Source organism: Urtica dioica, chromosome 3 (assembly GCF_054948205.1).
Source record: "Urtica dioica subsp. dioica isolate 48M chromosome 3, U.dioica_male_clone48M_v1_H2, whole genome shotgun sequence".
In the NCBI taxonomy this organism is placed as follows: Eukaryota; Viridiplantae; Streptophyta; class Magnoliopsida; order Rosales; family Urticaceae; genus Urtica; species Urtica dioica.
This window is the reverse complement of record NC_142758.1, coordinates 50,497,574-50,522,255: the sequence shown is the minus strand read 5'-3', so window position 1 is coordinate 50,522,255 and position 24,682 is coordinate 50,497,574. Positions and strand designations below refer to the sequence as shown.

Here is a 24,682-nt window from a genome sequence, read left to right as displayed (position 1 = left end):
ATTTCGGCCAGGTTTGTACTTATTATATTTATGAGTATTTTAACAATAATATTAATAATCTCATAAAATATACTACTAAAGTAAGAAAAATTACTTCTAAAAAAAAAAAAAAAAATAGTTTTTTTTTTTTTTTTTTTTTTTTTTGTAAAAGTGTACTTCTAAATAAATAATTATGTAATAATTGATTATATTGCTAAAATACGCATTAAAAATCATATATGTATTTATAATGTGAAATCATTTAATTGAATATATATACAAAAATAAAAATGCCAAAAAAGAAAAGTCGACCTAAATTAAATACCAAATAAATTTAAATGCAGATGTAAAAGTGCCATGTCCACACATACATAGTAATGTCCAACCAAGGCGACGAGTTCATTATTAGAGCATGCTCGATCTTGGAGTGCATCTGGAATTGGAGAAATGCCAAGGTATTCCGGGAGGGTCTTTTGAAGATGGGTGCAAAGCAATGGTTCATTTACGGGTGAGAATAGCGGAGCAATTGGACTCGTCCAATAGGATTTCTGGTGGCCCGTGCAGATGGGCCAGCGGGACTCCCACCTTGGTTCCTATCTCTGAAGAAGCTCGCTGGATTTGGAGGCTTGAAGTCGATGCTGCTTTCAAGGAGAAGAGAGCGGCGGCTGGTTTAGTGGTCAGAGACCGGGCTGGTGAGTTCGCGTGGGGCTGGTGCAGTCCTATCCAAGCTGACTCGGCTGAGGAAGCGGAGCTCCATTCTGTCTTCATCGCTCTGCTGGTGGCCAAGTTCAGAGGGTTGAGGAGTTTAGTGGTGGTGAGTGATAATCAAAAAGTCATTCTCAGTTTGGAGGTTTACAAGAAATGCCACTCGTGGAAGCTGGCTGCGTTGTTTAAGTCAGTTTTACAGTTATGTCAGTTCTTCGATTTTGTTTCTTTTGTTTGGAGACCTAGGAGCTGGAATCTAGTTGCTCATAGAGTTTGTCAGTGGGCTCAATACTCTCTAGTTTCGGGTTTTTTTCATGTTAGGGATTCTCCGCCCCTTGTGCGAGAAGTTTTAAGCCTTTGTGCTCTGGATTAATGCAGTTTGTGGGTTCTTCCGGTCCTCCTCTTTGCCTCTCCTTGGGGCTGAGGCGGTCCCGGTGAGAGCTCACTCAATTTCCAAAAAAAAAAAAACACATACATAGTAATGTACCACAGAAAAGTTGTATATATACACACATTAAAAGTGCCATTTGCAGAATTATTTTCACATGGTCCATGTCCACACATACATACATATATATATATATATATATATATATATCCACGCAGGACAATCTTCCATACCCTACCGACCCTACATTTTTTATTGGCGGCTAGAGAAACCAGTGACAATGGCGACGACGACGACGACGATTAGGTTGACCCCAGGGTTCGCCGTCCGAATCGCTCCGTCGTCGAAATCATTCCTCAGCCCCTCGAAGCTCTCGTGTTTTTCTCCTCCGAAGCCATTTCCGGTCAAGACCATCATCGCCGCCGGCGATTCCCGATTCGTTTCGCAGCGCAACGCCGGCGGTGCGGGTCTCAGGAGGCAGACGATATCGGTGTTCGTCGGGGACGAGAGCGGGATGATCAACAGGATCGCCGGAGTGTTCGCTCGCCGGGGATTCAACATCGACTCCCTCGCCGTTGGCCTCAACGCCGACAAGGCTCTCTTCACCGTCGTCGTCTCCGGCACCGCCTCTGTCCTCCGCCAAGTCACCGAGCAGCTCAACAAGCTGGTCAACGTCCTCAGAGTCGACGACCTCTCCGACCAGCCTCAGGTCGAGCGCGAGCTCATGCTCATCAAGATCCGATCCCAGCCGCCGCGCCAGCCCGACGTCATGTGGCTCGTCGACACTTTCCGCGCCAAAATCGTCGATATCTCCGACCAATTCCTCACCATCGAGGTCACCGGAGATCCTGGAAAGATGGCCGCGTTCCAGAGGAACCTTAGCAAGTACGGAATCAAAGAGATCGCCCGAACCGGAAAGGTTCTTCACTCTTCAATTCTCTTCATTTTTTTTATATTTACTTTCAAAGGTTGATTAGTTTTGAAATACTTGATTTCGCAGATTGCGTTGAGAAGAGAAAAGCTCGGCGAGTCCGCTCCGTTCTGGCGACACTCAGCGGCTACGTACCCGGATCTCCACCGATCCAATGCCCTCGCTATGGCTCCGCAAAGAACCCCAAACACTGAATCCGGACCCCCCGAGGTATATATATATATGTGTATATATGTCTCTCAATGATTATCTTATCACTGCTATATCGTGTGTCTCTTTGTTTAGGGCGACGTGTATCCCGTGGAATCATCGGATTTCGCTGCCATCAATCAAGTTCTCGATCCTCATTGGGGTGTTCTCAACGACGAAGATGTATGGACCGTTATTCGTCTTGTTTCATATATTAAAACAAAAACAAAAAAAAAACTGTTGTAATTGATGTTTTAGTGGTTAATTCACAGACTAGTGGTATCCGATCGCATACCTTATCGATGCTTGTGAACGACGTTCCCGGGGTTCTGTACCTAGTCACAGGGGTTTTGGCTCGGAGAGGATATAACATTCAGGTAATCATTGTTATTTCGGCGAAAGTGTTTCAACTCAAGAAGTCACTGACTTGCATAGCGCACCATTTCTGAAGCTTGACAATAATATTATTCAACCTCTTGTTCGTTTTAAGGTACTGAATTCCCCTTTCATTTCACAGCTTGTGCTTCTTTCTTTGTTTTTTTCTTTTTCAATTTTTTTTTTTTGCTTCGCCTAGGAAGGTAGGGTTTTGGTTATGAATTCTCTTTGTTGCAATCTAATTCCAATTGAAAATGAAAAAAAAAAAAAAAAAAAAAAAAAGTGTGGTAGTGGAACCGGAATGATTAATTTGTGTGGGCCTGAACTGCGAAGAGACTGTATTTATCAGTAAAGCTGTTAGCTGTTAAAAAAAAAAAAAAAAAAAAAATATTTATCTTGCTGTTTTAGAATTTGAGTAGTGACAGTACGAGTGTTCTCTCTCTTTCTCTCACATATCGCTTCTATCCGAAACCCTAATTACCGTTGTAGCCAATGAATTTACCACCACCATAAAAATTCTCTCATTTATTGCTTGTCTCTCAGTTTATTTATTTGTTTATGGTCGTCAGATATTTCTCATGGCCTCCTCTAACAGAAGTTTGTTGGGATTCCTTGACGAATAGGTCAGCAAAGTCACAAGAATCCAATTTCCGTTGTTGAAATCTCTGCACAAATAGCATTTTTTTGTTATGATTTTATCTCTGTGCTCAGCTATTATTCGTGTTTTGGGTTTCACAGTCAGTTATTGGTTGCCTGAGAGAGAGAGAGAGAGATGAGCGGTGACGAAGAAGAAGGTGAGAGCGGTTCGCGGTGGAGCAGAGATCAGGACAAGGCGTTTGAGAACGGCCTCGCCACTTACTCGGAGGACGATCCCGACCGTTGGGACAAGATCGCCGGAGATGTCGCCGGAAAATCCGTGGACGAGATCAAGCGGCACTACGATCTCCTCATCGATGACGTGGCGCAGATTGAGTCCGGCCGTGTCCCCATTCCCTCGTACAGCAACGACAACGAGAACGACGATTCTTCGCCAGAGGCTTCGGAAGATGGGAAAAAGAAAACCTCTCATCTCAACACGGAGTCCAAAGCCAGGTCCGATCAGGAACGCCGCAAAGGGATCGCCTGGACTGAGGATGAGCACAGGTGATTATTACTACCACTACTCTTCGCTCTTTTTCTCATTCTCAGTAATCAGTCTTTGATTTAGTAATCACACTACATTTCCCAGATTTGTGTAATCACTAAGGTTGGTGCTTCTAAATCTAACTATCTTTGATTTATAACTTCTGATATGAGCTCATGAAAGGATTGGAACACGCACCGTATTTGTTCTAGATAAGTGTTGCTAGTTTGTTGTCCTGATAAGTCCCATTAAGAGAAAAAAAATAAATATATATATATATATATATACACTAGCGTTGGATTTTGTTGTAAAAAAGGAAAAATTATACCAATCTTGATACGGTTACTTTGTGTGTGCTCTGGTTAGTAACTCTATCATAGGCTTGATATATTATATGTAGAGTAGATTTTCAGTCACTTACTACAAGTTTGACACTTGATATGATATGATATGATATGACAGGCTGTTTCTACTGGGTTTGGACAAGTACGGGAAAGGAGATTGGCGGAACATATCGCGCAACTTTGTGGTGACGAGAACGCCGACGCAAGTGGCGAGCCACGCCCAAAAGTACTTCATACGACTGTTTCAGATTAAAATCAGACAAAGAAAAGACTAATTTCTGATCGTCACAAAATTGAAAACCAATTACATCCTCCTCTGAAACAGAGCACTGATGTAATAGGAAATGATGAATCAAAGGGCCAGATACTTTAAGACTTTTTCTAATGCTTAAAAAATGGCCAAAAGAGGTTTTACTAAATAAAAATTTCTGAGATTGGGTAAGAAATTGTTTCAAAATTGTAATATCTGTTAGGCAGATATTATACTGAAGATGGGCTTTGACACCGTAGTATTTCTCATCAATAAGAGCCATTGACCTGCATAAAATAGTATCTTTGCTTTGTAAAATTTGAAGATTAAAGTATACTCACAGTTAAAAGACTTAAAATGCCAATTAATGTAGACTTATATTTAAACTATATAAACCTTAAAGTAAACTCGCAGTTAAAAAATTTCTGAAACAAAGAATATTCAAAAACAAAAGTTCAAAGTTGATTCACAACAAAATTTATAGGTACCTGAACATGTAAAAAAAGTTTGTAAAGCTACTGTGATTAAAAAAAAAACTTAATAAAGAAAATCAATAAAATTTTTAAAAAAATCAGGTAAAAGTTTCAATTCAGCATCATAAGAATTTCCATAGACTGGAATCATCAGCCATTCATAGATAGCCAACATTTAAAATCCTTGTTATGAACTTGGCATGTTCGAGCTTAACGTCGCAATGAAAATGAAAAGTTGATAGGCGTGGCAGGAATTACACATCTATATGATCAAAGTAGACACAATGGTAATTTTTCGTAACCAAAGTAGACACATAGTAGTCTAATATTATTTAAATAAGCAAAAGTAGACTCAAGGAACAAATTTCAAACAGTTTGAAGTGGATTACCAACACAAAATATATATATTTTAAACTAATAGATACGAATGCACATCGAGCATCCAGAAAAAGTAGACTCAATGTAATATTTTCATAACCAAAGTAGACTCACGTGTCAATCTACACAAAAATTCATAAGGGACTAATGTAGATTTATTTAAACACAAAAGAGTAGACTCGAGAAACATATTTCAAACAGATTGAAGTGGATTAAGAACACAAAATATATATGTTTTAAACTAATAGATATGAATGCCCATCAAGCATCTAGAAAAAGTAGACTAAATGTAATATTTTCATAACCAAAGTAGACTCATGTGTCAAACTACATAAAACTTCATAAGGGACTAATATAGATATATTTAAATACTATAATGTAGACTCAAGGAACAAATTTCAAACAGTAAAATATTTATAGATTAATCAAGTTAAGAATAAATGATCGTTAAGCTGCAACGAGATTGCTACTTGGATTAAGTTTGGCGTATCATTTATGATTGATAAAAAATTATGAAAAACATACATCGAACATGAACTTCATTCTTAGTAAAAATTAATTATGAAAGTAGACTTAGAGAACAATTACATCAAAATCAGAGTAACCAAAACACAATATTATTCCTACACTCTAAATAGCCAATCAGAACAAAAAGATAAAACGTAAAGTAGAATAACACTTAATTATTTACAACAACAGAAGACAAGAAGAAGAAATCAATAACAATCTATCCAATATAACAGTAATGAATTCAACAAGCGAATATACTATTAATCATAGAAATAAAACAAAAAACCAAAAAAATGATGAGAACCTAATAACGAAATGAAAATCAAATGATTTAAATAAAAAAAATAACGAAATGAAACCTAGTAAGAAGTAATACAAATTCGAACAAAAACTTGAAGGAACTTGAAAATGATCTCAAAGTAATTAAGAAACAACAATATCGAAAAATGTTGACATGAAAAAACTGGAATGAAAATAAATAATTTCAAAAATAAATTCGTAAAAATAACTGAGTTTACCTGGAATTATTTGACAATATAGCCACGATTAACAACACAAGCTGTCGAAAAATGATGAGAAAAATAAAGAACGGTGAGTAATCTGGACAAATCGAAAAAAAAGATAGAGAGCGAGAGAGATATATACAGAGAAATAGAGAATGAGAGAAAATAACCTAAATTCGGAGTCGAATCGCAGTTTAATCACTGTTCAAACTAAAGATTCCACAACAAACAGCAATCAATGAAAATCGAGAAGCTCTGAGTCGAAATCCATCATCGAGAACACAAAAAAGTAAAGAGATGGCAGTTAGATCGCCGACTTCAATAGCAGAACAAAATCGGAATTCCAAGAAAAGCAACAATCGAAGAAAATTAAATCAAGTGCGAGAAGGAAAAAGAGGAAGACAGACGGTTTGACGAAGAAAACGAGAAACTGCTCAAAATGACGCGCGGGAATCAAGAAATTAATGACAGGGGTAATTAGGACATTGCATAGATGACATATATGCAAAAAAAAAGACACGAATGCAATTTTGTGTGGCCAAAGCTAATCATCACACTATTCACTCTTCACCTTCTCTCTCTCAAAAACACAAGAGAGTCCGTATAATTTCAGTGACATCAACATCATGAGACGTCTATTCTTTTGATCTGCCTTTGATGATGACACTGTTTAATTCAACTAAATTGCATCCAACAATGAATAATGGTATATTTATCAACTAACGCCATTCAACCACAACCACATGTCAATTTCAGAAACAAACAAAGGCAAACCTTATCCTCTTCAATATTACGAGGAGAAGAAAGAAACTATCACTTAGCTCTCACCTTATCCATCCAACTCATACTATTTATCCAACACCAAAGTTGGTTGGTTTAAATCCCAAGCAAACAGTAGAAAGTATTCCGTGATCAGATCACACCAAAATGCAATCCACAATCAAGTTTGTGACACTCCCAACACCAATTGGGCTCACCACCAAATCGGAAACTCGATGCTCAAGTTTGAGGCCGACCATCGCTCTTCCGAAGCGTCTCCAACGCCTCAAGACCCGCATCGCCGGCAATGACTCCGCTCCCACCACCGTCGATTATTCATCCATGACCTCGTAATATTCCTTTATTATCTACTTTCTTCCTTAAAAAAAGAAACCTAATTATGCGCCGTTTTGTCACAACAGAAGTGTTTTTCCGGCGGAGGCCTGCGAGACGGTCGGCGGAGAAGCTTGTGAAGTGGACATGTACCCGGAAGTGAAGCTCGAATCTCCTCCGACAAAACCCACAGCTGCTTCTGAGCCGGTTGATCGAGAGTATCTTCAGTACGACGATCAAAAGACGTAAGATTAGTATTAACCTCCACTAACAAACACAATCTCGTCTTGTCTGTGTACGTGAATTGACATTTCAAATGCAGGGTTTTCCCCGGAGAGGCCTGTGATGATCTCGGAGGGGAGTTCTGCGAACCTGATTATCAAACTGGAGTTTACTAGTCCACTCGCTAGTTATTTTCCTTTGGCTTGTTCATCGTCGTGTATATGCAATAAATAAATATAAAAAAACACTTTGGCAATGCATGGCAAAAGTTATTTCAATTCTAAATATAGAAAAGATCCAGAGATAGTGCTACAGATGGTTGTGGTGTGTAGTGAAATCTGAAGAGCATACATACATGTATAGTATATATATGTACTAGAGGCGGGTAATCCCGTGTAGAACCAAAGAGTGTAGAGCAACGGAGTATTTGGCGATCTGTGCGTTTCCGCTCGAGCTTCCGTTGTCGGTAGATTTGAGAGTGAACGATCCAAAGCCGTCGGCTTGATTGAAGACAAAGACATTAACACAGTCACACATAGCTTCTGGTATTGTTAGAACGTAGAAGAGAGACAAGAGAGTAGTGACACCTGTGATGGTGAAGACAGAGGAAACCCATCTCTTGTAGACGAAGAGGAAGCGCAGAGAGCCTCCGTGATGATGCGTATCCGACACTACCACCTGCACAGCTTTCCTTTTTTTTCCCCAGTGCCACGTCATCAATGTCACTTAGAACACCATTAACGATAGTAATTTGGTTTAGCGGGCTCACTTAGCGTGGGTTATGGCGTCTTTGCACAAAGCAAGCGTCCGAACCATTGCCAATTCTTTGCCGCGAGGGTTGTTCCCATATTTCTCTTTGCACCTCCTTTAGTATTTATTTACTTATAGCCACACGAAAGATGAAACAATAATTACACAAAAAATGATAAATTTGAGGGACTGATTTTCACCTTTCGTCGAAGAAATCGGAAAAGTCGTCGACGACGACAGCCAAAGGAAACGCATCGTGGCGGTGCAGGTGAAATGCAGCGAAGTAGTTGTTCAACCCCTCATCATCTTCTACGTACCTAAATTGTGTGCTTTGTTTTGTTTATATCCCAAATTTATACATAAATGTCGTGAATATGAATAGTTGATCAGACTTACTTCATGTGTATGCGCTTCAAGGTGTCGGAGGAGAGGTCAATTTCCTACATTTACATTTATGATGAACAAAAACTCTAAAAGAGAAAGAGAAGGCAAATGCGAAAAGAGGAATTAGGTTATGAAGAGAGTTGAACCTGTGAAAGAAAAGGAGGATTGGTCTCAATTTTGCGGCGGCGGCAAATGAAGACGACGAACCCATGGCCATGGGATTCGGAAGCGGCGTTGTACGCGAACTGGAACACAAGTGACGTCTTTCCACTGCAATCACACCACAAAAAGTGACGTCAGCACAGGAAACGAGACTGGTATGAGAAATTATTCGTTTCCGTACGAGCACGGAGGGCCTGAAACCAGCAGAAGTTTCTCCTCCTCCTCCGCCGCCGCAGCAGCACAAACTCTCCCCGGAAAGAAACTCTCTATCGCCATCTTTCTCTCTCTCTCTCTCTCTTTCTTGCTTTACACACTTCACTAACTACGCTTACCTTCCTTACCGAAATTCCAACGTTAATACCACAAATGTAGTTTCAATCAATTTATATATAGGAATATCGACTTTTGGTAACATTTTTACCCTTGCTGTTTTCGTTTTATTTGTCTAACGTGTAAACACTAAACATACGAGCAGAGCAGTCAGGTCCACAATAGTGATTTTTGGGGTAAAAGAAGATTAATCATCTTTTAGGTTAGAAATTCGAGTGCAACCATTAAATTCAACTGTCTTTATCACGGTCCTTGGTCGTTAAGTATTTTAGTTCATCTAGTGAATGTTGAATCATTTTTCTATTAGATGTATAATATATTTGTAGTCTCGAGTGTTAAATCATTTTTCTATTAGATGTGCCTCAAACTATTGTACAAAACATAAAAATAAAAATAAAATCCATCCCTCATTTTGTGTGTTAAGAATATGTAATGTCAAACTTCTTTTCCATTGGTAATGTCAATTTTGTGAGCAGAGAGGCATATTGTGGTTCAAAGCACGATCAAGTTGTGAGAGAGCGAGTGGTCTCGCGTTTTCCAACGGCCCAAAAAGGCGGAGACGAGCGAGTGCCAGGTGTCGCGATCGGGCACACATCCGTCGACCACCATGTCATCCACGACCCGAGCCGCCTTTTGCAAGTGACGACCCTCTCCGCAGAAACACTCGACCAACGCCTTGAAAGTCTCCCTCTCGACCGTGATCCCTCGGCTCCGAGCGCTCAGATACACCCCATAACCCCTCTCCTTCTCCTTGTGGGCCACGAGCCCCTGGACCACCGCGTTGTGGACCGCCACGTGGATGCTCCACGTCAGCCGGTTCGGGCTCACTCCCTCGGCGCCCATTTCGTCCACGAAATTCGCGGCCTCTTTGTACCTGCGCTCGTCGCACAGCCCCGTTATGAGTTTCCCGTAGAGCCCCGCGTCGGGTCTCAGCCCCTGAAGCTTCATTCGGTCCATAATCTCGACGGCTTCTCCGAGCCTCTTGTCCCTGCACAGCCCGTCTACGAGGCTGCTGTACGTCACCATGTTCGCTCGGCACCGCCTCCGAACCATCTCCTCGTGGAGCTTGAGCGCCGCCGAGCACTTTCCGGCTTTGCAGAGGCCGTCCAAGAGCGAGCTGTACGTGAAGACGTTCGGCGGAATCCCCTTCTTCCTCATCTCTCGGAACAGCCTCGCGGCCTGGCTGACGTGGCCGTTGACGCAGAGGCCGTGGATGAGGGTCGAGTACGTGACGACGGAGGGCAGGCATTTGTTGGGTTCCATTTCGTTGAAGAGCTTCTTGGCTTCGGCGATTCTGCCGAAGCGGCAGAGACCGCTGATGAGCGTCCCGTAGGTGTACGAGTCGGGGGCGAAGCCGCGGGACGGCATTTCGCGGAACATTTCGAGCGCGGGCTCCAAAGACTCGGCCTTTCTGCAGAGGGCTTTGAGGAGAATGTTGAGAGAGGTCAGGTGCGGCGGAATTCCCATCTCTTTCATGTGCTTGTAGAAGTTGAAGGCGGGTCTGATCAGGTTCTCTTGGACCAGAAGGGACAGCACCGAAATGTACGATTTCGACGTGGGTTTGCAGAGAAAGCCTTCCTCCATGTTCCGGAAGATTCTGATGGCCTCCAAGGGGCGGTGGACGCGGCCGTATCCCCTGCACAGGCACAGCACCAGATCCTCGTTGATTTCGCACTTCTCTTCTCGCATTCGAAAGAGGAGCGCCTCGGCCGATCGGAACTGGTTTGCGGAGACGAAGCGCGAGATCATGAGGCGGAAAGTGGCGTGGTCGTGGCGGAATCCGTTCGGGTACTCTGCCGTGGCGGCGTCGAACACGGCCACGGCTTTCCTCAAATCCCTCTCGCCGCGTATCAGCTGCTCTACTTGTAACGCCGTCACCGTGTTCGTCCATTTCATTACGCTTTTACTTCCACCACGCATCATTTTTTTTTTATTGTTTTTATCTTCTGCAGATATTACACACTCAAACGAGTCAGCAATGAATATGTATGATAATTCATTGGCGCATTTCATCGAACATATGGCGAGCAATTAGAACCAGCGGTTCTGAATCTATTTTTGCATAGTCATCCGTTGGGGCATTTCATCGAACAGATGGTGAGCATGTATAAGGGAGCAACAGTGATAGACAAAGATGTTTCCGAATTGATATGAAAGAAGAGAGTAAAGAGAAAGAAGTCCAACCTAGTCAACTCTATGCTCTTCGTCGTCGTCGTCGTCCCTGAAGAGGAAGAAGAAGAGAGAGAGTATGGGTGAGCACACATTAGAGGCACGCGCGTGTCTTTGTGGGTGGGTGGGTCCCACTAAAACAAACTGGAATATTAGGTCGCGTCTCTGTGATACATTATACGTATAACGTATGTATATATTAAATGGATTGTGATTATGATTCGATGAGGATGAGAATTTAAGTGAGCAAACGAGATTGGATTAGAATAATTAGATAGAGTTGACCATAATAATTCAAAGTAAAAGTGTGGGAGCTGGGATAGAGAAAGCGCCAAAATAGTAATCCTGATTCATTGATCTGAAGATCTTATCGTATCATAAAGCAAAAGATCCCACTTTTATGCCTCTCCTCCTCACACTCGCTCTCTCAACTCAACCAAACATACCTTTGTCCTTTCTTTCTTCTTCTTCTTCTTCTTCTTCTTCTTCTTCCTTTTTCTCAAATTAATTAGGGTAAGAGAACATCATAATCATGGATAGTGGTGATGGAGACACGAAAGTGAGTTCGTCGGGGTATGCGAAGCCGCCATGGATATTTAAAGGAAGGCAAGCAAAGCAAGCTCATATCATTATTATTAATAGTATTATTATAATGATGATTGAATAGTAATAATAATTTGAGATGGCATGGTCAGCGCGTTGTATCAGCTTCATCTAGTGAAAGCAGAGACAGTTCGAGCTTGTATCCCAAAAGAGTTAAAGCTGGTCCAAGCATTTGGTTACACTCTCGGCGGCTTCTTTCTAGCCAACTACCACCACTCCCCCGCCGGACCCTTTGACGAGGTTAGTCTCTCTCTCTCTCTCATTTGACTGACTCTTTTCAGATATATAAATTAATAAGTTGAAATTGATTCCCAGCTGGTGGTGATCGCTGGCCTCGTGTGGAACCCGCCAACGTCTTGCGCGTAAGTACTGCACATATGTCTTCTTATTCCAACAATTCCGTCTTTTAAATATTTCCACTAATACATTTTTTTATTTTTTTTAAATCGCAACACTTTAGTACACTCATTATTTTAATTTACATGGCATCAAACAAATTTGAGAGTTGATTGCGAAGTGTGTGTGTGTGTGGGTGTGTAGATGGGCTACAAAGGTGTTTGTGAACAGCGACGAAGCTTGCAAACACGGCCGACGCGAAGTCGGACTCCCCAGCCACCTCGCCACCTTCTCATCTTCTTCTTCGAAGGTAATAACTCCATTCCATTCACATACATTCCGATTCTGTTCAGTCCAAAGGAGGTTTGAGTAGTTGAGTGTGATGTGAACAGAGCCCGGCGGCTCGAAGGAGGAGTTTGGGAATGAGTAACGCTGTTCGAGTCACTCCACATGACTCGTCCTTCGATCTCAACCTCACAAGAGGTGACACGTGGAACTGGTTGGGACCGTCCATCAACATGTCCCTCCCGAGCTTCAGCGGCCGCACCGACACCACTCCTCACCTCCTCAACTACTCTTGCCACATTCACTCCAGGTAGCTAAATCTCTCTCTCTCTCTCTCTCTCTCTCTCTCTCTCTCCATAACACAGTTGATTTGATTCATGATATGATGTGTAGAGTCAGACCCATCAGCCCGGCACAAGTGTCGTCGCAGCTCGATGACGACGACAACGCTCGAAGCCTGGCTGAGGCGGTGATGTTATCAAAGCCCATTCTCGCACTCAAATTCACTTCTATGACAATGCAAGTCGAAGCCCCCGTTGTGGTCTCACACTCTCCCACCTCTCTATCGCCTACTTAGTGATCATTATCATTCACAAATTTCGTTTCATTCAAGGTTTTTTCAAGCTTGTTTCGACTTCTGAGTAGCTGCCACTCCGTTTATTAATTTAATTAAAAACTTGCATATAACAAATGACAACACAAAAACACCTTCTTTTTCTTTTCTTTTCTTTTTTTCATTTCTTTCTCGACATTTTTACACAAATCATTTGCTTTCCAAAAGCATGGAAAGAAAGAGCGGATCAAAAAACAAACAAATGGAATATTCCGGGACGGGGACGGATCTCCTGGAACCAAACAAATACTTACAGGCAAAGCTAGAACGCCTCGGGCAAAGGACGTCCTTGGAGAAAAGAGTTGAAGAGCACGAGAGACCTCTGAGGCTGCGAGAACGGGGCTTCGTGGGACGCTCCTCTTATCGTTGCAAACGAAAGCATGTTTCCATACACTTGAGTCCACCCACCGACTTGTTGCCCTTCAAACCACACCCGATAAGGCACCGTCGTTTTCAGGCCCAGCTCCTCTGCTAGTCCCTTTACTAAACTCCTACTCCCAATCAACGGGATCACTGAATCTTGGTCTCCACTATATTCACACACAAAATGAAACCAAACTTTATTGCTTTTCAAGGTCTTAAACAAGTGCATTATCTATTATTCACCTACCTATATACCAGGACTGGTATTCCCGCCTTGATGATCTTTCCCACGATATTGATCGTTGGTATCTCCACATCCAACAGCTCATAATCCAATACACTGTCATGTCCAACGCAAAAATTAAGCCAATCACATAGAGTGATGTTTGGTCTTTATCGGGGGTAAAGAGAGCTTACTTGCTACAAACTGCCCATCTGCGAACTCCAACAAGCCGAGCATGAAGCGCCTTTTTCACGTCTTGTCTGTTGAGATAACTCACGGTCTTGTCTTCCACGCACACGTCTATCGTCTCTGTAACTTGCTGCCCAAGTAAACGAGCCAAGTGTGTTGAGGATATGATGATACTGGCCGCTAAACTAAAGAGGGTTCGAAGAAGGCGAGACCGACCTGAGGGGTAAGGGCTTTGGATTGGGAGAACACGGACGATATGCAAACGTCGAGAGTGACGTCGTACTTGTCCACGAATCTACTCGTTTCTTTGCTCACTTGGTTCATCACCCTCGAACACACCGGCGAAACGGAGCCTCTGTAGTACTCGCCCACGTAGCGTGAGTAATTGCAGTTTGAAGTGAACATTCGGTACGTGGAATCCGATATCAATCCGTGTGACCAAAAGTACTCGGCCCTCGAGTTGAAATCCGTCGCAAATTCCAGCACCGGGTTACCAAGCTGCAACAACAACAAAGCCATTTTGTCTTGAGAGACATGGTCCAATATTTTACAAAGATGACACATTTAGTACTCACAGCAATGCCTTGTAAATTGAACACTTTCTCCTTCTTGTTGCATTGGAGCATGAGTTCTGCCAGCTGAGGAACATAGTGACCTGAAAATAAAAAAGAAAAGAAAATTGTAAAAAAATAGATCAGAAAATCTTCTCTCAATCTATCCATCAATGCTTTTATGTCAGCAAAAAGCGTTTCAAGACCTGCATAACTTTCTCCTGTGATGAACAAGCTTCTGTTTTTAAATTGTGGGAATTTGACAAACCATCTTCTCAGGAACACCAAGTTGTCTCTGGCTGTTGATTTAACAATGACACATTTTCAAAACCAAAAGATATGCTGTAAAAGCCACAGCCTTTTGTCAACTCAAAAAATTTAGAATAACAAAAACAGAACAAAAGATCTACAGTCAGCAGTGAACATGGAATACTGTAAAGTTATTAAAAAAAAATGTACATAAAGCTTTAGGATAAATTTTACTTTTTTCCCCGAGTTATATACGGTGTTTCACTTTAACATGAAATGTACTTCTTTTATTTGTTTTGAAAATCATGAATTGTTATATTTTTAATATTTATGAATATTTGAAGCTGATATAATAGACACTCAAGGTGCATATTTGATATTTCCTTTTTCTCTATTGCTAAAATGTATTCAAATGAATATAAATATCGATACTAGCAAATCTGAACAATAAATGTCATAACACATAGTTTTACAATTGCATATAGATGAAAGGTGAAATAGGCAAATTTGGTCATAAATAATATACAACTAAAGGTCTAAGGACTAACTGTACAGTTTTCACTTTCAAGAGGTAAAGTGAAAAAAGATGCACAAACACAGGGGGGAAATGCAATTCATGCTAAAGCTTAAAGCTTTAAATAATAGTGCAAGCAACATGAAAAATTGTCTTCTACTCTTTTGTGCTAAAAGAACTCCAACGGAACTTTCTTTAAAATAAAATAAAAAAATTAAACTTTCTATATTTACAAAATCAAAATTAGAGAGAAGAAAAGGAAAAGTGAAAAAAGGTGCGAGTAGTTGAATCTTGGGTATGACAACTCTGTTTTTATCTGTTGATTCAAAAGTGTATTTTTTTCTCTTTCTTTTGCACACACACACACACACACACACACACACACACGAGCCTTTCATTATTCTGTAGCAAAAGGAAAGAGCAAAGCAAACCTGTGATCTTATCATTAACAGTCTCATAAGAAGAATTAGCCGAGTAAGAGAAACCCACTCCAATCGGCGTCTCTAAATATAACATATTTGCTTCTGCATTGAATATAAATTATTCAACATCAAATATATGCTAAAAAAGCCCAAGTCTTTACAGAAAACAAGACAATAATGCCCCCAAAAAAATGAAAAGTTAGTACCTTTGTTCCAGCTATACTCATTCCTGACCAAGGCGTTCCCACTTGGCCTAAACGGTCCGTTCTCAGAAAAAGCTCCAACTCCCAGAGATGAACATCCAGGCCCTTCATTGCATACAAATCTATATCACAAAAATGAAAAAGAATACACAGAAGTGAAGCTTGATTGTGAAGAAGAAGAGACCTCCGTTGAGCCAGAGAACAAGGGGCTTGGAATGGGGTTCGGTTTCAGCTTCGACGAGGTAGTAAAAGAGAGCTCTGTTCTTGGTCTTGTCAACGGTCACATAACCGGAATACTGGTCAAAGTCCACATGGGGTTGACCCGGAAGCCGAGTGATCCGATCTCTCAGAAATGGAGAGGCGTCAATGGAACAGCAAAGAGCTGCCATTACCAAAGCCGTTGCAATTGCTTTCCATACTCTTTCCATGTTCTGTCTTTGTCTTTGTATATCCGAAGAGAGAAATAAAGTTCGAACCTTTGAAAGTTAGACGGCTTGGCCTGGGTGTGTCTGTGCGAGTAACAGCGCTATACTTATGTAGTGTGTGTGTGAAAGTTTGTATATTCTAATTTTCTAAAGTGAGAGAAAAGTGAGACTGTATTTAATTGATTACTAATTTTGTGTGTGTGTGTGTGTGTGTGTGTGTGTGTGTGTGTGTGTGTGAGAGAGAGATTACTAATTTTGTGTGTGTGTGTGTATGTGTGAGAGAGAGAGAGAGAGAGAGAGAGAGAGAGAGAGAGAGAGAGAGAGAGAGAGAGAAATGGTCTTTGTTTTTTGTAATTATTATTGTTTTGAAACTTTTTATTTCTCGCTCTTTTTCATCCACCACACTAGGACCTGAAATAGATGTCTTCTTCCTTTTTTGTTTTTTTTTTGTCCTTGATAATATAAATTATAAAATCAGAGGACATACGTACAAATTACATACATGTTGTCGTATTTGTAAAATGTTATCGTATCTCGTACAGTCAATGTGGTACCAAAACATATTTCTCGAGCTAGCACAATTGTTTTTCCTTTTTGCCTTTTGAAATCTGACATTCTGGGTAATGTAATAAGTAGGGGATGAATCTTAGCAAAATGAAAGAGCTGTGTTTTGTGTGATTTCTATATTTCGAAAAATGAATATTGTGATGTAATAATGAGCCGTACTTGTATGTATGAGTCTGACTATGAAGTGAGTTGTCTATTACTCACGGAAGTTTATATCACACAACTACACAAGTAACATAACGGACCTCTGTTTCTGTTTTCTTGTGGTATAAGACAAACGTCACTGTTAATAATTCACACTAACAGACCTCATAATATGTATTATATAAATGTAAATGTACGGCCTGTGTTTGTATTTGTTTGTAGCACGGTCGGTCACAAGGGTAATCATCATATCATATCTTCAAAGAAATTTATTTCGAAAATGTTCATCTTTTTCAGAAAGAAAGAAAAAAAAAAAGCAGTAGTATAGAATCATTACTTGTTGAGACTTGAGAGAGGTCCAATTTCAGTAATTAAATTATTAGTATTATTTTAATAGGACTAGAGAGAGAGAGAGAGAGAGAGAGAGAGAGTTTATTTTTCATTTATGTGTAAAATACAGCTAGGACAGCTTTGTCATTTTGCACAAGGAGGGAATCTGAGTGGGAGCTACAAAACTACTAAAAGATAAGACTGCAATTTATACAGGTGAAACGTGTTCATCTTCATAGTTCATATATTGATTAATGATTATTTAGTTATTAATATAGACTAGAGAGCAGGGTGTGCAATAATGCTCTGTTCTGAAATTATATTTCTATGCTGCTACGGTTTAGGTTCCCAATACCATTGCACAAAAATGACCATTGTTTTTTTACATTTTCTTGAACGGACCATTTCCAACTTTTATTACTACATAACATAATCGGCAGGTAAATTTGGAGATTAATTAAACCGTGCCAAAACAAAAGAAACTTTTGTAGCATTTTCTAATCCGGAAGGTGATTGGGAAATGCGCTGAAAAATGAATGGAAACAGGGTTTCCATTCATCTATTTTGCTCCTGTCCTGCCTTTGCCTGCAAAATACATATATTCTTGCTGTACAATAATGCTCTTTTTATAATTATATATATAGTGCTTGTATCTATTTACTATGAAAAAGCTGAGTAACTTTTTAAATTTATAATAGTTCTTTTTTCTTTCCTTCTTATTTATTATTATTGCAGTTAGACATGGATGTTAGAGGAGCACAACAAACAATTACCTCTCAATTCCACTACACGGTTTGCGAAGAATTGTGACAGTCTCGCTGACTAATTTATTTGCAAGTGGACAAAAGTAATACGTGTTTATGTTAATGTCTTTGAGACTCTTGTGGCATATTTGTTTGACCCTGCGAAGATGTTGAGTTTTTTCAACATCAAGCGATGACTTTTATGGTATATTATTTCTAAGGAAACTCGCTAGAAAATTTAAAATTTATGAGGATAAGTGAAGAGGCTTGGAGAAAAAGCAAAGGAAGTGATAGAGAAGAAGGCAAGCAAATAAGGAAGAAGAAAAAGTGATTTCATGATGATGGGGTCGAATGAAGAAATGATTTGTAATTTTTTTTTTTTTTTTTTTTTTTTTTATCAAAAGAGAAATGATTTGCACTTGAGACCATCTTGGTTTGGTTTGGTTTGGTTGGACAACAATATTGCAATCCCGTTCATCATGCGTCCCTTAATTAATTTTTTTTTATATTTTTTATCACTCATGAGTCATGACTCACCATGATACTGCCGTGACACACTTGTTGCCAAAGCTTAGTAAAACTTTTTTATATTTGATGATGATGATTGATGTTTGGAAGGGATATTAAGAAGTTAGATTGAAACAACTTTCTCATTGCAATTTCATCCACTTTTACGCTTTGCTTTGCCTTTTTGGGTGGCCCATTATCTCTCTACTAACTTCTATGAGAAACTTTGAAATTTGTAGATAAAGTTAAAGGGATTGTTTGTGTTATATATATTTATTTAGAACCCAACCAAAAACATAATCCACTATACCCATCATTTCAAGGTAATAACTGCAAAGCGAAAATAAAAAGAAAAAATATAAATTTAAGTGCCTAAATTAGTGGGGGAGTGGACAGAACAGTAACATATTAATCCTCATCGAGTATGGAATATATAAAATGATATACTAATTGCTAACCATATTTTTCAAGATTGTGAATCATGGAATGTCGAAAGAGTTGTTGAAGGAACAATAATAAACAACGTGTCTAGGCCGGTTTTACCTTTACAGTCTAATAATAATATATAGAGAAATCATAATATGAAAGAGATTATATATTAAAAAAGATGTAACAGTAGGGAATTAGGGTCAAACTCAAAATGACCTTTTGATAGAAGAAGAATAATAATAATACTTGCATACATATATATATATATATATATATATATATAATATATGTAATGTATCACTGTCTTGTTTTGCCATGCGTAACTTTTCACACTGGCTTTGTTGGGAGTGCACGCACATGCCCATCCTTCTGCAGCAAATAGAATAATAATATTAATTTGTCTGTGTGTATATGGCAACACATTACATATATTAAATACATTTGGCTTAGCGCATATATATTATGGTCGGACTAATGAGGGTGTTACAAAAACCTGCACAAAGTAGAGTGGTCCGCGTGAAAAAGACCTCACATTTTTTCACATAACAACCTTCCATTTGATACATGACAACCCCTCATTCCCAAACATTTATTACCCTCCAATTATTCATCTCGACATTAAATGAAACAAATCGCATGCATTCGCTTCAACTGAACACGCCATAAAAGTAAAACGTATGTTTGAGTTTGATAACAAACACACTACGTATTCTTTGGTAACATATTTGACTTTACAGTGATAAAAATAACTGTTTTTTCCTTGTTTTTCCTTTTCCTTTGTAATAATCATACAAAATTTAGTACATAAGATTGATGGGAAAATAAATATGGTAAATTATATCTTCTGACGAAATAGTAAGTGATCATATTTCCCTGACCAAGTAGTCAAAAAGAAAAAGAAAATTGAAGATCATTCATTTCTCGATTTGCTTGCGAGAGGCCTCCCATAGGCGGTGGTCGATCCCCAGCTTCCTGAGCTCCATCAAACCTTGTTCCACTGTTTAATCACAAACATCATTATTATTAATAATAATAATAAACCTTGGTCCACTGATTAAATAAGTAGATTAAAATAAAAGTAGGAACCATCAACGGCGTCGTGTGAAGTTGGTGAATGTGCAGAGCGGTTAATCCAAAACTGAAGCCTTTCTTTGGCAATCTCGGTCTCGATTCCATGAACTTGGGCTCTTCTCCAGAAATACGTGAGCCATGCCTGTGCAAGTGCAACAACAACATCACAATTCTAATCTATTCATTCTCTTTAATTATTCCACATCATGAACCTACCTCCTTAAATAGAACATCTTCGCTCTCCTCGGGGCTCAACTCTGCAACCATTTTTAAGTACAATCAAAACGCTTTTTCCATATCGTATCGCATTTTTCACTACGAATCATCACTTACCAAATGCCTCCATAAACTTTGGATCATTAGGTGATTTGATATCTGAAAGTGAAAACATCGGCCAAGAATGAATTTTACATACTCGTATGCATAATTGAAACAAAAAAAATACGGTATTAAATCAATAAACTTTTTGACTCCTGCAAAATGCTCTCTTATTTTTCTTTGCTACAGAATCGATAAACAATTCAGTATTTCTTTACGTCTTAAGAATATCTTTTATTCTTTCTTTTTTTAGCATATGCAAAATACACATTTATAGAAGACTTCTTGCCTTCTTATCAATCAGCAATAAACACCAATCTCGGTTATTAAATAGAAATTCCACAGGTTCCAAAGATCCTGAATTAGTTTATGCCAACCATTTTCATTAAAAATAACATGATCAAGTTTTTTAAATGACTTAAAAAAAAATCATTAAACTCGTGTCTGAATATTCTCCTTCGTTTGAGATGCACCAACAGCTTTAAAAGATTAAACGGGGAAACAGACCTGAAATTGTTAGTCGAGAAGAGTTCGGGCGGCGCTGCTGGGCCAGTGAAAGCACTATAGCATCTTCAACCTTCACGTTGCAACCATTACAATTACCTCTTATATTAGACATAAAGCAGTGATGAGAGCTAAAGTAGACGTATTGAACTAAAGATGAATAGTAAAGAAATTGCCAAAGTAACCTTGAGGGACGCAAGCTCTTTCAGTCCCATTTCAACTGAAAGCATACTCTCAATGTTTCCTTCCGCGGTTAGGTCAGTCCAGTCCTGTACTAGTTTGCTTCTCTTCTCCTGACCAACCTCTCCTATCCAAAACAATAATAAACATCAACACAAATCGAACCAGCTAAATGTGTTGGTAGGGAAAGAAAAATTACTCAAAAACATGAACGTAGAGAACTTGAATGAGAATTACTTGCCTTTTTCCCGACACTCCTCTTTTGCCTTTTGTCCCGCAGAAACAACGACCTCGAATGGAAGAGGAGCCAATGAAGACCAATGTTCATACTTTGTCGTCGCAATATCTGCACAGATACCTGGGGACAAACAATAAATTGAATACATGTGGTGAGTCAAGTGTGATTGATGATCCGTACAAATACAAACCGGATAAAGAGTATTTGGAAATAATCGATAACGTTTAGATCTCTCTACATCTATAATTCATATAATAGATGAACCTGCGAATAAATATCACCAGCTTACCAAGTTTCGCAGCTAAGCCCCAATAACGAGCAAGCCAACACCTCTTGAGAACTACTTCTTCCTGGAATAATGGTCATACAATTAATCATCGTATATCTTTATTAAGGATGTGAAAATATGTTCATACAAACCATCTCTTTCTGAGTCAATATCATTCTCTGCGTCATTGTTCGAAGAGCTTTTACTTCTGATTCGGCTCCATTCAGCTGTTCTGCAGCTGCTGCTGCGGCTTCTTTCGCATTCTGGTCAAAATAAATTGGCAGAATTTGGTCGTATTATTGCATCTAACACATGTTAAAAACTCTTCATACTAAGTAGAGCTTGTTTGGCATATATCCACCAGATAACTTTTGCACAGTCTTGTTTTGAGTATTGCTTAATTCAAGGCCATAAAAGGTTTTTAGAGTTCATTATAAGATGATGATAAAGCGTGGATTTAAACTGTGATGCGAAACAATGTTTGGAGTTATACAATGGATGTCAGTCAGCCTTAGTCCACTGTTCATTATGAAAAATACATTTTTTTTTAAGGATAAATACGGATGCTTACCATGATTTCCGACTGCAAGGACTTAATTTCCTTGTCCACTGTGCCCTTTGACTGTTTGGCATCCTTAAGCGCAGCCTGTAAATATCTCAAATTCAGAACCACAAATATTCCAACTTCCTGAGTATTTGTGTTTCATATTCATAGAGGAATTTACATGACGCATAAATAAGCTTCAGTTCAGGTTCCTAACTAATGTTACCTCTCTTTGACGCAACGCAGCTTCCTTTCTGCAAATGAGTAGCGTTAGAGATAATAATATTCACACACTAAAAGTAAACAAGTAAGTCCAAAAGGACTGGTCTATATAAAAGTCTCTAATTAACCTGCTCAAAAGCTTAGCTTCCAAGGACACACCTTCTCCAAGAGCAGCAACCTGGTAAAAGCATATATGCAATTAGATTTTTGTGTTGCTTTTCAAGCACCTTGAAATTTTCACATCGGAATTTTATGAGAAAAAGTTATCGGAAGGTTGAAAATACAACGAGTATCCTGAGTAATAATTAAATGTTGGTACCTGCTTTTCAAGTTCTCTAACCCTAGCCTCTGCTTCCTCGCACTTCTCTTCCTCATTTCTTAGCTATGTAACAGGTTCCATTAGCATATCAACCACATACAATAGTATTAGGTAATGTCCTTTGGATTTGAACCATAACAAGAAAAGCTTTTACCTTATCAAGAGTATTCTCATTCTCTTCTTGTAGCATTTCAAGCTGCAAGGTCATAAGTCACAAGTTAATTCCAGAAACATTATAAAAGAAAAAGAAAATCACTCATCATAATCCATCACATTGTAAGTAAGAAGGAAAAACAAGGCATACTTCGTCACGAAGTGCAGAAGCCTCACGTTGACCTCCCGAATCTTTAGATTTATAGCGTCCCAGTTCCGACAAGAACCTGAGATTGCCAATTATGAAGACCTTAAACACACTTGACCCATAAAAGTGTGAGTCGAAACTACACAAGATAGCTATTTCCTTACTTATTTTCTTTTTGGCTGTTATTGAGCTGAGGCTCCATTGAAGGCAGAGAAGCGACAGTCCTCAGATTGGTTTTAGGCGGCGGTGCCAATGGCACCGACGGCCTTCCTGCTGACGTGGACCGTCCCGGAGAACTTTCCTCCCCAAAGTTCCGACCCAACTGAATATCATATAATCACCAACAAACTGAAACATAAGTTTCCTAGTTTTGACCTCCATTTCACTACTACTACAAGCACAAATCCAAAGATGGACGACGAAATCCTGAAATCGATTTTCAATTTAGACAGCTTAGTAGCTGAAATTAGACCAATTACAACTGCAATGAGGTCAAGTGAGGGCTGTAATGAGTGAAGAGAAAAGTTCCGAGCCAACAACTAAGATATAAGCCTCCTAGTTTCGACCTCCATTTCGCTACTATAAACACAAATCCAAAGATACAAGGAAAAACGATGAAATTCGATGCTCGATTTAGACAGTTCAGTAGCAGAAACCGGATCAAGTAAGGATTGGAATGCGGTCAAGTGAGGGTTCTAGTGAGTGAAGAGTAAAGTGGTTACCGCCGGAGAAGGAGATCTGGTGATCCTGGAGGGCGGTAAGGCAGCCTTAGCTGCGGCGGCGCGTGAGAGGGAGATCGGCGGAGGAGCGCTGTAGCGGAAGCCGAGGTCGTCTTCTTCGTCGTCGGCGGAGTCGGAGGTCTGAGAGGCCATCACCTGAGCTAGGCGCTGCGCGGCGGCCTTGGCGGCGAAGTTCTGAGTTCGCTTAATGCTTGAGATCCCCGACGACGACGAAGACCGCGCGTGACGGCCGTGGACCGGAGATGACTGGCCGGAGTTGGCTTCGCTGCTCCATTGCCGTCCGTACACCGGACTGTCAGTTCGTCTTCGCTCCATCGTCGCGTGAGAATGGCGCGATTGATGCTCGCTTAGTGTCTGTACTGTTTTGTGGGATTTCGTTTTTTGTTTTTTTACATGAATTTTCTTTATTTATTGAAATGAATTTTCTATATTACAGATATTTATTAAATCTTTATAATTGTAGTAAATAATTAGTGCGTTAATTCACAAGTTGATTGACCTTGTGAATACTGATTTTCTTACTTGCCCCTTTGGTTATTTTTTTAAGAGTTCATGATCCAAATTAACTGTTATCAGTTAGTTTGGCCCGTGAATTTTCAGTGTTGGAATAGTTGTGAATTCAATTGAGTATTATGCTACTGTTGGAATTTTTATGATAATTTACTTTTAGGTGAAGTTTTTTCTTCATACTTGATGAAGACCGTAATGTAACTTAAATTCCTTAGCTACGTCACTTCTGAAAGCTAATTTCTCAACGAGAATCTAAGGTTGGACTTGGTTGGTATGGAAAAACATAGTTACGCGCATTATCTACATTAAGTTATAGCCAACTAACCACCTCACACAAAGTTGTAATAAAAAAATGTTTATTTTTCTTGATTTTTGTTGGCACGCTTGAACAACTTCAGTTGAAGCTCAATTAGTCCAAATCACACGGCCAGAAAAAAACTCTATTTGTTAAGTCGAATAGCACACGTTCCCGTATACTGTCCTTTTAATTATGTATTGAAAGAGAAATTATTTA

At 39.6% G+C, this 24,682-nt stretch overlaps 8 protein-coding genes across 10 annotated transcripts; 4 read left to right on the top strand and 4 right to left on the bottom strand.

Annotated features, from left to right (window-relative positions):
- Window positions 1-1,325: 1,325 nt before the first annotated feature.
- LOC149403637 (acetolactate synthase small subunit 1, chloroplastic-like) lies at window positions 1,326-3,190 on the top strand. Its single transcript, XM_089608718.1, has 5 exons — window positions 1,326-1,991; window positions 2,073-2,213; window positions 2,289-2,375; window positions 2,465-2,569; window positions 3,137-3,190. The coding sequence occupies exons 1-5, from the start codon at window positions 1,353-1,355 to the stop codon at window positions 3,188-3,190; spliced, it is 1,026 nt and encodes a 341-aa protein (XP_089464844.1). The 5' UTR covers window positions 1,326-1,352.
- Window positions 2,601-4,480, top strand: LOC149403636 (transcription factor SRM1-like). 2 transcript variants are annotated; one of them, XM_089608876.1, is made up of 4 exons: window positions 2,601-2,682; window positions 3,137-3,190; window positions 3,306-3,710; window positions 4,153-4,480. In XM_089608876.1, exons 3-4 carry the CDS (start codon window positions 3,340-3,342, stop codon window positions 4,307-4,309), a joined length of 528 nt encoding a protein of 175 aa, XP_089465002.1. In that variant the 5' UTR covers window positions 2,601-2,682; window positions 3,137-3,190; window positions 3,306-3,339; the 3' UTR covers window positions 4,310-4,480. The 2 variants fall into 2 exon arrangements, with proteins under 2 accessions (XP_089465002.1, XP_089465003.1); XM_089608877.1 differs by lacking the exon at window positions 3,137-3,190.
- A 2,433-nt stretch (window positions 4,481-6,913) lies between these two features.
- On the top strand, window positions 6,914-7,722 carry CCL (CCR-like protein). Its single transcript, XM_089608878.1, has 3 exons — window positions 6,914-7,257; window positions 7,330-7,485; window positions 7,563-7,722. Exons 1-3 carry the CDS (start codon window positions 7,076-7,078, stop codon window positions 7,636-7,638), a joined length of 414 nt encoding a protein of 137 aa, XP_089465004.1. The 5' UTR covers window positions 6,914-7,075; the 3' UTR covers window positions 7,639-7,722.
- Window positions 7,723-7,758: 36 nt separating this feature from the next.
- Window positions 7,759-9,143, bottom strand: LOC149403634 (tRNA dimethylallyltransferase). 2 transcript variants are annotated; one of them, XM_089608875.1, is made up of 7 exons: window positions 8,940-9,143; window positions 8,743-8,866; window positions 8,609-8,652; window positions 8,413-8,529; window positions 8,232-8,327; window positions 8,050-8,153; window positions 7,759-7,962 (listed from the first exon to the last, which is right to left on the bottom strand). In XM_089608875.1, exons 1-7 carry the CDS (start codon window positions 9,032-9,034, stop codon window positions 7,838-7,840), a joined length of 705 nt encoding a protein of 234 aa, XP_089465001.1. In that variant the 5' UTR covers window positions 9,035-9,143; the 3' UTR covers window positions 7,759-7,837. The 2 variants fall into 2 exon arrangements, with proteins under 2 accessions (XP_089465001.1, XP_089465000.1); XM_089608874.1 differs by having other exon boundaries at window positions 7,838-8,153.
- Window positions 9,144-9,427: 284 nt separating this feature from the next.
- Window positions 9,428-11,822, bottom strand: LOC149403633 (Pentatricopeptide repeat (PPR) superfamily protein). Its single transcript, XM_089609121.1, has 3 exons — window positions 11,704-11,822; window positions 11,273-11,309; window positions 9,428-11,034 (listed from the first exon to the last, which is right to left on the bottom strand). The coding sequence occupies exon 3, from the start codon at window positions 11,009-11,011 to the stop codon at window positions 9,581-9,583; it is 1,431 nt and encodes a 476-aa protein (XP_089465247.1). The 5' UTR covers window positions 11,012-11,034; window positions 11,273-11,309; window positions 11,704-11,822; the 3' UTR covers window positions 9,428-9,580.
- On the top strand, window positions 11,728-13,172 carry LOC149403632 (protein NEOXANTHIN-DEFICIENT 1). The gene is made up of 6 exons (XM_089609123.1): window positions 11,728-11,863; window positions 11,953-12,100; window positions 12,176-12,222; window positions 12,401-12,506; window positions 12,589-12,791; window positions 12,875-13,172. The coding sequence occupies exons 1-6, from the start codon at window positions 11,790-11,792 to the stop codon at window positions 13,056-13,058; spliced, it is 762 nt and encodes a 253-aa protein (XP_089465249.1). The 5' UTR covers window positions 11,728-11,789; the 3' UTR covers window positions 13,059-13,172.
- Window positions 13,173-16,402, bottom strand: LOC149403631 (serine carboxypeptidase-like 45). The gene is made up of 9 exons (XM_089609122.1): window positions 15,993-16,402; window positions 15,812-15,913; window positions 15,615-15,707; window positions 14,627-14,719; window positions 14,445-14,524; window positions 14,086-14,367; window positions 13,875-13,999; window positions 13,705-13,797; window positions 13,173-13,624 (listed from the first exon to the last, which is right to left on the bottom strand). Exons 1-9 carry the CDS (start codon window positions 16,234-16,236, stop codon window positions 13,357-13,359), a joined length of 1,380 nt encoding a protein of 459 aa, XP_089465248.1. The 5' UTR covers window positions 16,237-16,402; the 3' UTR covers window positions 13,173-13,356.
- Window positions 16,403-19,723: 3,321 nt separating this feature from the next.
- On the bottom strand, window positions 19,724-24,084 carry LOC149403630 (coiled-coil domain-containing protein SCD2-like). The gene is made up of 17 exons (XM_089609120.1): window positions 23,641-24,084; window positions 23,083-23,240; window positions 22,922-22,997; window positions 22,772-22,813; window positions 22,618-22,680; window positions 22,427-22,476; window positions 22,303-22,330; window positions 22,104-22,178; window positions 21,685-21,795; window positions 21,554-21,614; window positions 21,268-21,384; window positions 21,032-21,153; window positions 20,850-20,919; window positions 20,358-20,399; window positions 20,241-20,281; window positions 20,040-20,166; window positions 19,724-19,950 (listed from the first exon to the last, which is right to left on the bottom strand). Exons 1-17 carry the CDS (start codon window positions 23,971-23,973, stop codon window positions 19,868-19,870), a joined length of 1,599 nt encoding a protein of 532 aa, XP_089465246.1. The 5' UTR covers window positions 23,974-24,084; the 3' UTR covers window positions 19,724-19,867.
- Between the last annotated feature and the right edge of the window lie 598 nt (window positions 24,085-24,682).

Bases quoted from the DNA above. Each gene is read 5' to 3' on its own strand.
- LOC149403637 (XM_089608718.1), top strand. From the start codon at position 1,353: ATGGCGACGACGACGACGACGATTAGGTTGACCCCAGGGTTCGCCGTC. The intron at 1,992-2,072 runs GTTCTTCACTCT...TTGATTTCGCAG, and splicing joins AGATCGCCCGAACCGGAAAG to ATTGCGTTGAGAAGAGAAAA. The intron at 2,376-2,464 runs GTATGGACCGTT...GTTAATTCACAG, and splicing joins GTGTTCTCAACGACGAAGAT to ACTAGTGGTATCCGATCGCA.
- LOC149403636 (XM_089608877.1), top strand. From the start codon at position 3,340: ATGAGCGGTGACGAAGAAGAAGGTGAGAGCGGTTCGCGGTGGAGCAGA. The intron at 3,711-4,152 runs GTGATTATTACT...ATGATATGACAG, and splicing joins TGGACTGAGGATGAGCACAG to GCTGTTTCTACTGGGTTTGG.
- CCL (XM_089608878.1), top strand. From the start codon at position 7,076: ATGCAATCCACAATCAAGTTTGTGACACTCCCAACACCAATTGGGCTC. The intron at 7,258-7,329 runs GTAATATTCCTT...TTGTCACAACAG, and splicing joins GATTATTCATCCATGACCTC to AAGTGTTTTTCCGGCGGAGG. The intron at 7,486-7,562 runs GTAAGATTAGTA...TTTCAAATGCAG, and splicing joins CAGTACGACGATCAAAAGAC to GGTTTTCCCCGGAGAGGCCT.
- LOC149403634 (XM_089608874.1), bottom strand. From the start codon at position 9,034: ATGGCGATAGAGAGTTTCTTTCCGGGGAGAGTTTGTGCTGCTGCGGCG. The intron at 8,530-8,608 runs GTAAGTCTGATC...CACACAATTTAG, and splicing joins TTGAAGCGCATACACATGAA to GTACGTAGAAGATGATGAGG. The intron at 8,328-8,412 runs GTGAAAATCAGT...TAAATACTAAAG, and splicing joins TCCGATTTCTTCGACGAAAG to GAGGTGCAAAGAGAAATATG.
- LOC149403633 (XM_089609121.1), bottom strand. From the start codon at position 11,011: ATGATGCGTGGTGGAAGTAAAAGCGTAATGAAATGGACGAACACGGTG.
- LOC149403632 (XM_089609123.1), top strand. From the start codon at position 11,790: ATGGATAGTGGTGATGGAGACACGAAAGTGAGTTCGTCGGGGTATGCG. The intron at 12,101-12,175 runs GTTAGTCTCTCT...ATTGATTCCCAG, and splicing joins CCGCCGGACCCTTTGACGAG to CTGGTGGTGATCGCTGGCCT. The intron at 12,223-12,400 runs GTAAGTACTGCA...GTGGGTGTGTAG, and splicing joins AACCCGCCAACGTCTTGCGC to ATGGGCTACAAAGGTGTTTG.
- LOC149403631 (XM_089609122.1), bottom strand. From the start codon at position 16,236: ATGGAAAGAGTATGGAAAGCAATTGCAACGGCTTTGGTAATGGCAGCT. The intron at 15,708-15,811 runs GTACTAACTTTT...TATTCAATGCAG, and splicing joins TGAGTATAGCTGGAACAAAG to AAGCAAATATGTTATATTTA. The intron at 14,368-14,444 runs GTGAGTACTAAA...TTGTTGTTGCAG, and splicing joins TCAATTTACAAGGCATTGCT to CTTGGTAACCCGGTGCTGGA.
- LOC149403630 (XM_089609120.1), bottom strand. From the start codon at position 23,973: ATGGAGCGAAGACGAACTGACAGTCCGGTGTACGGACGGCAATGGAGC. The intron at 21,615-21,684 runs GTTTGTATGAAC...CCATTATTCCAG, and splicing joins TATTGACTCAGAAAGAGATG to GAAGAAGTAGTTCTCAAGAG. The intron at 20,167-20,240 runs GTAGGTTCATGA...GCACTTGCACAG, and splicing joins AAGATGTTCTATTTAAGGAG to GCATGGCTCACGTATTTCTG.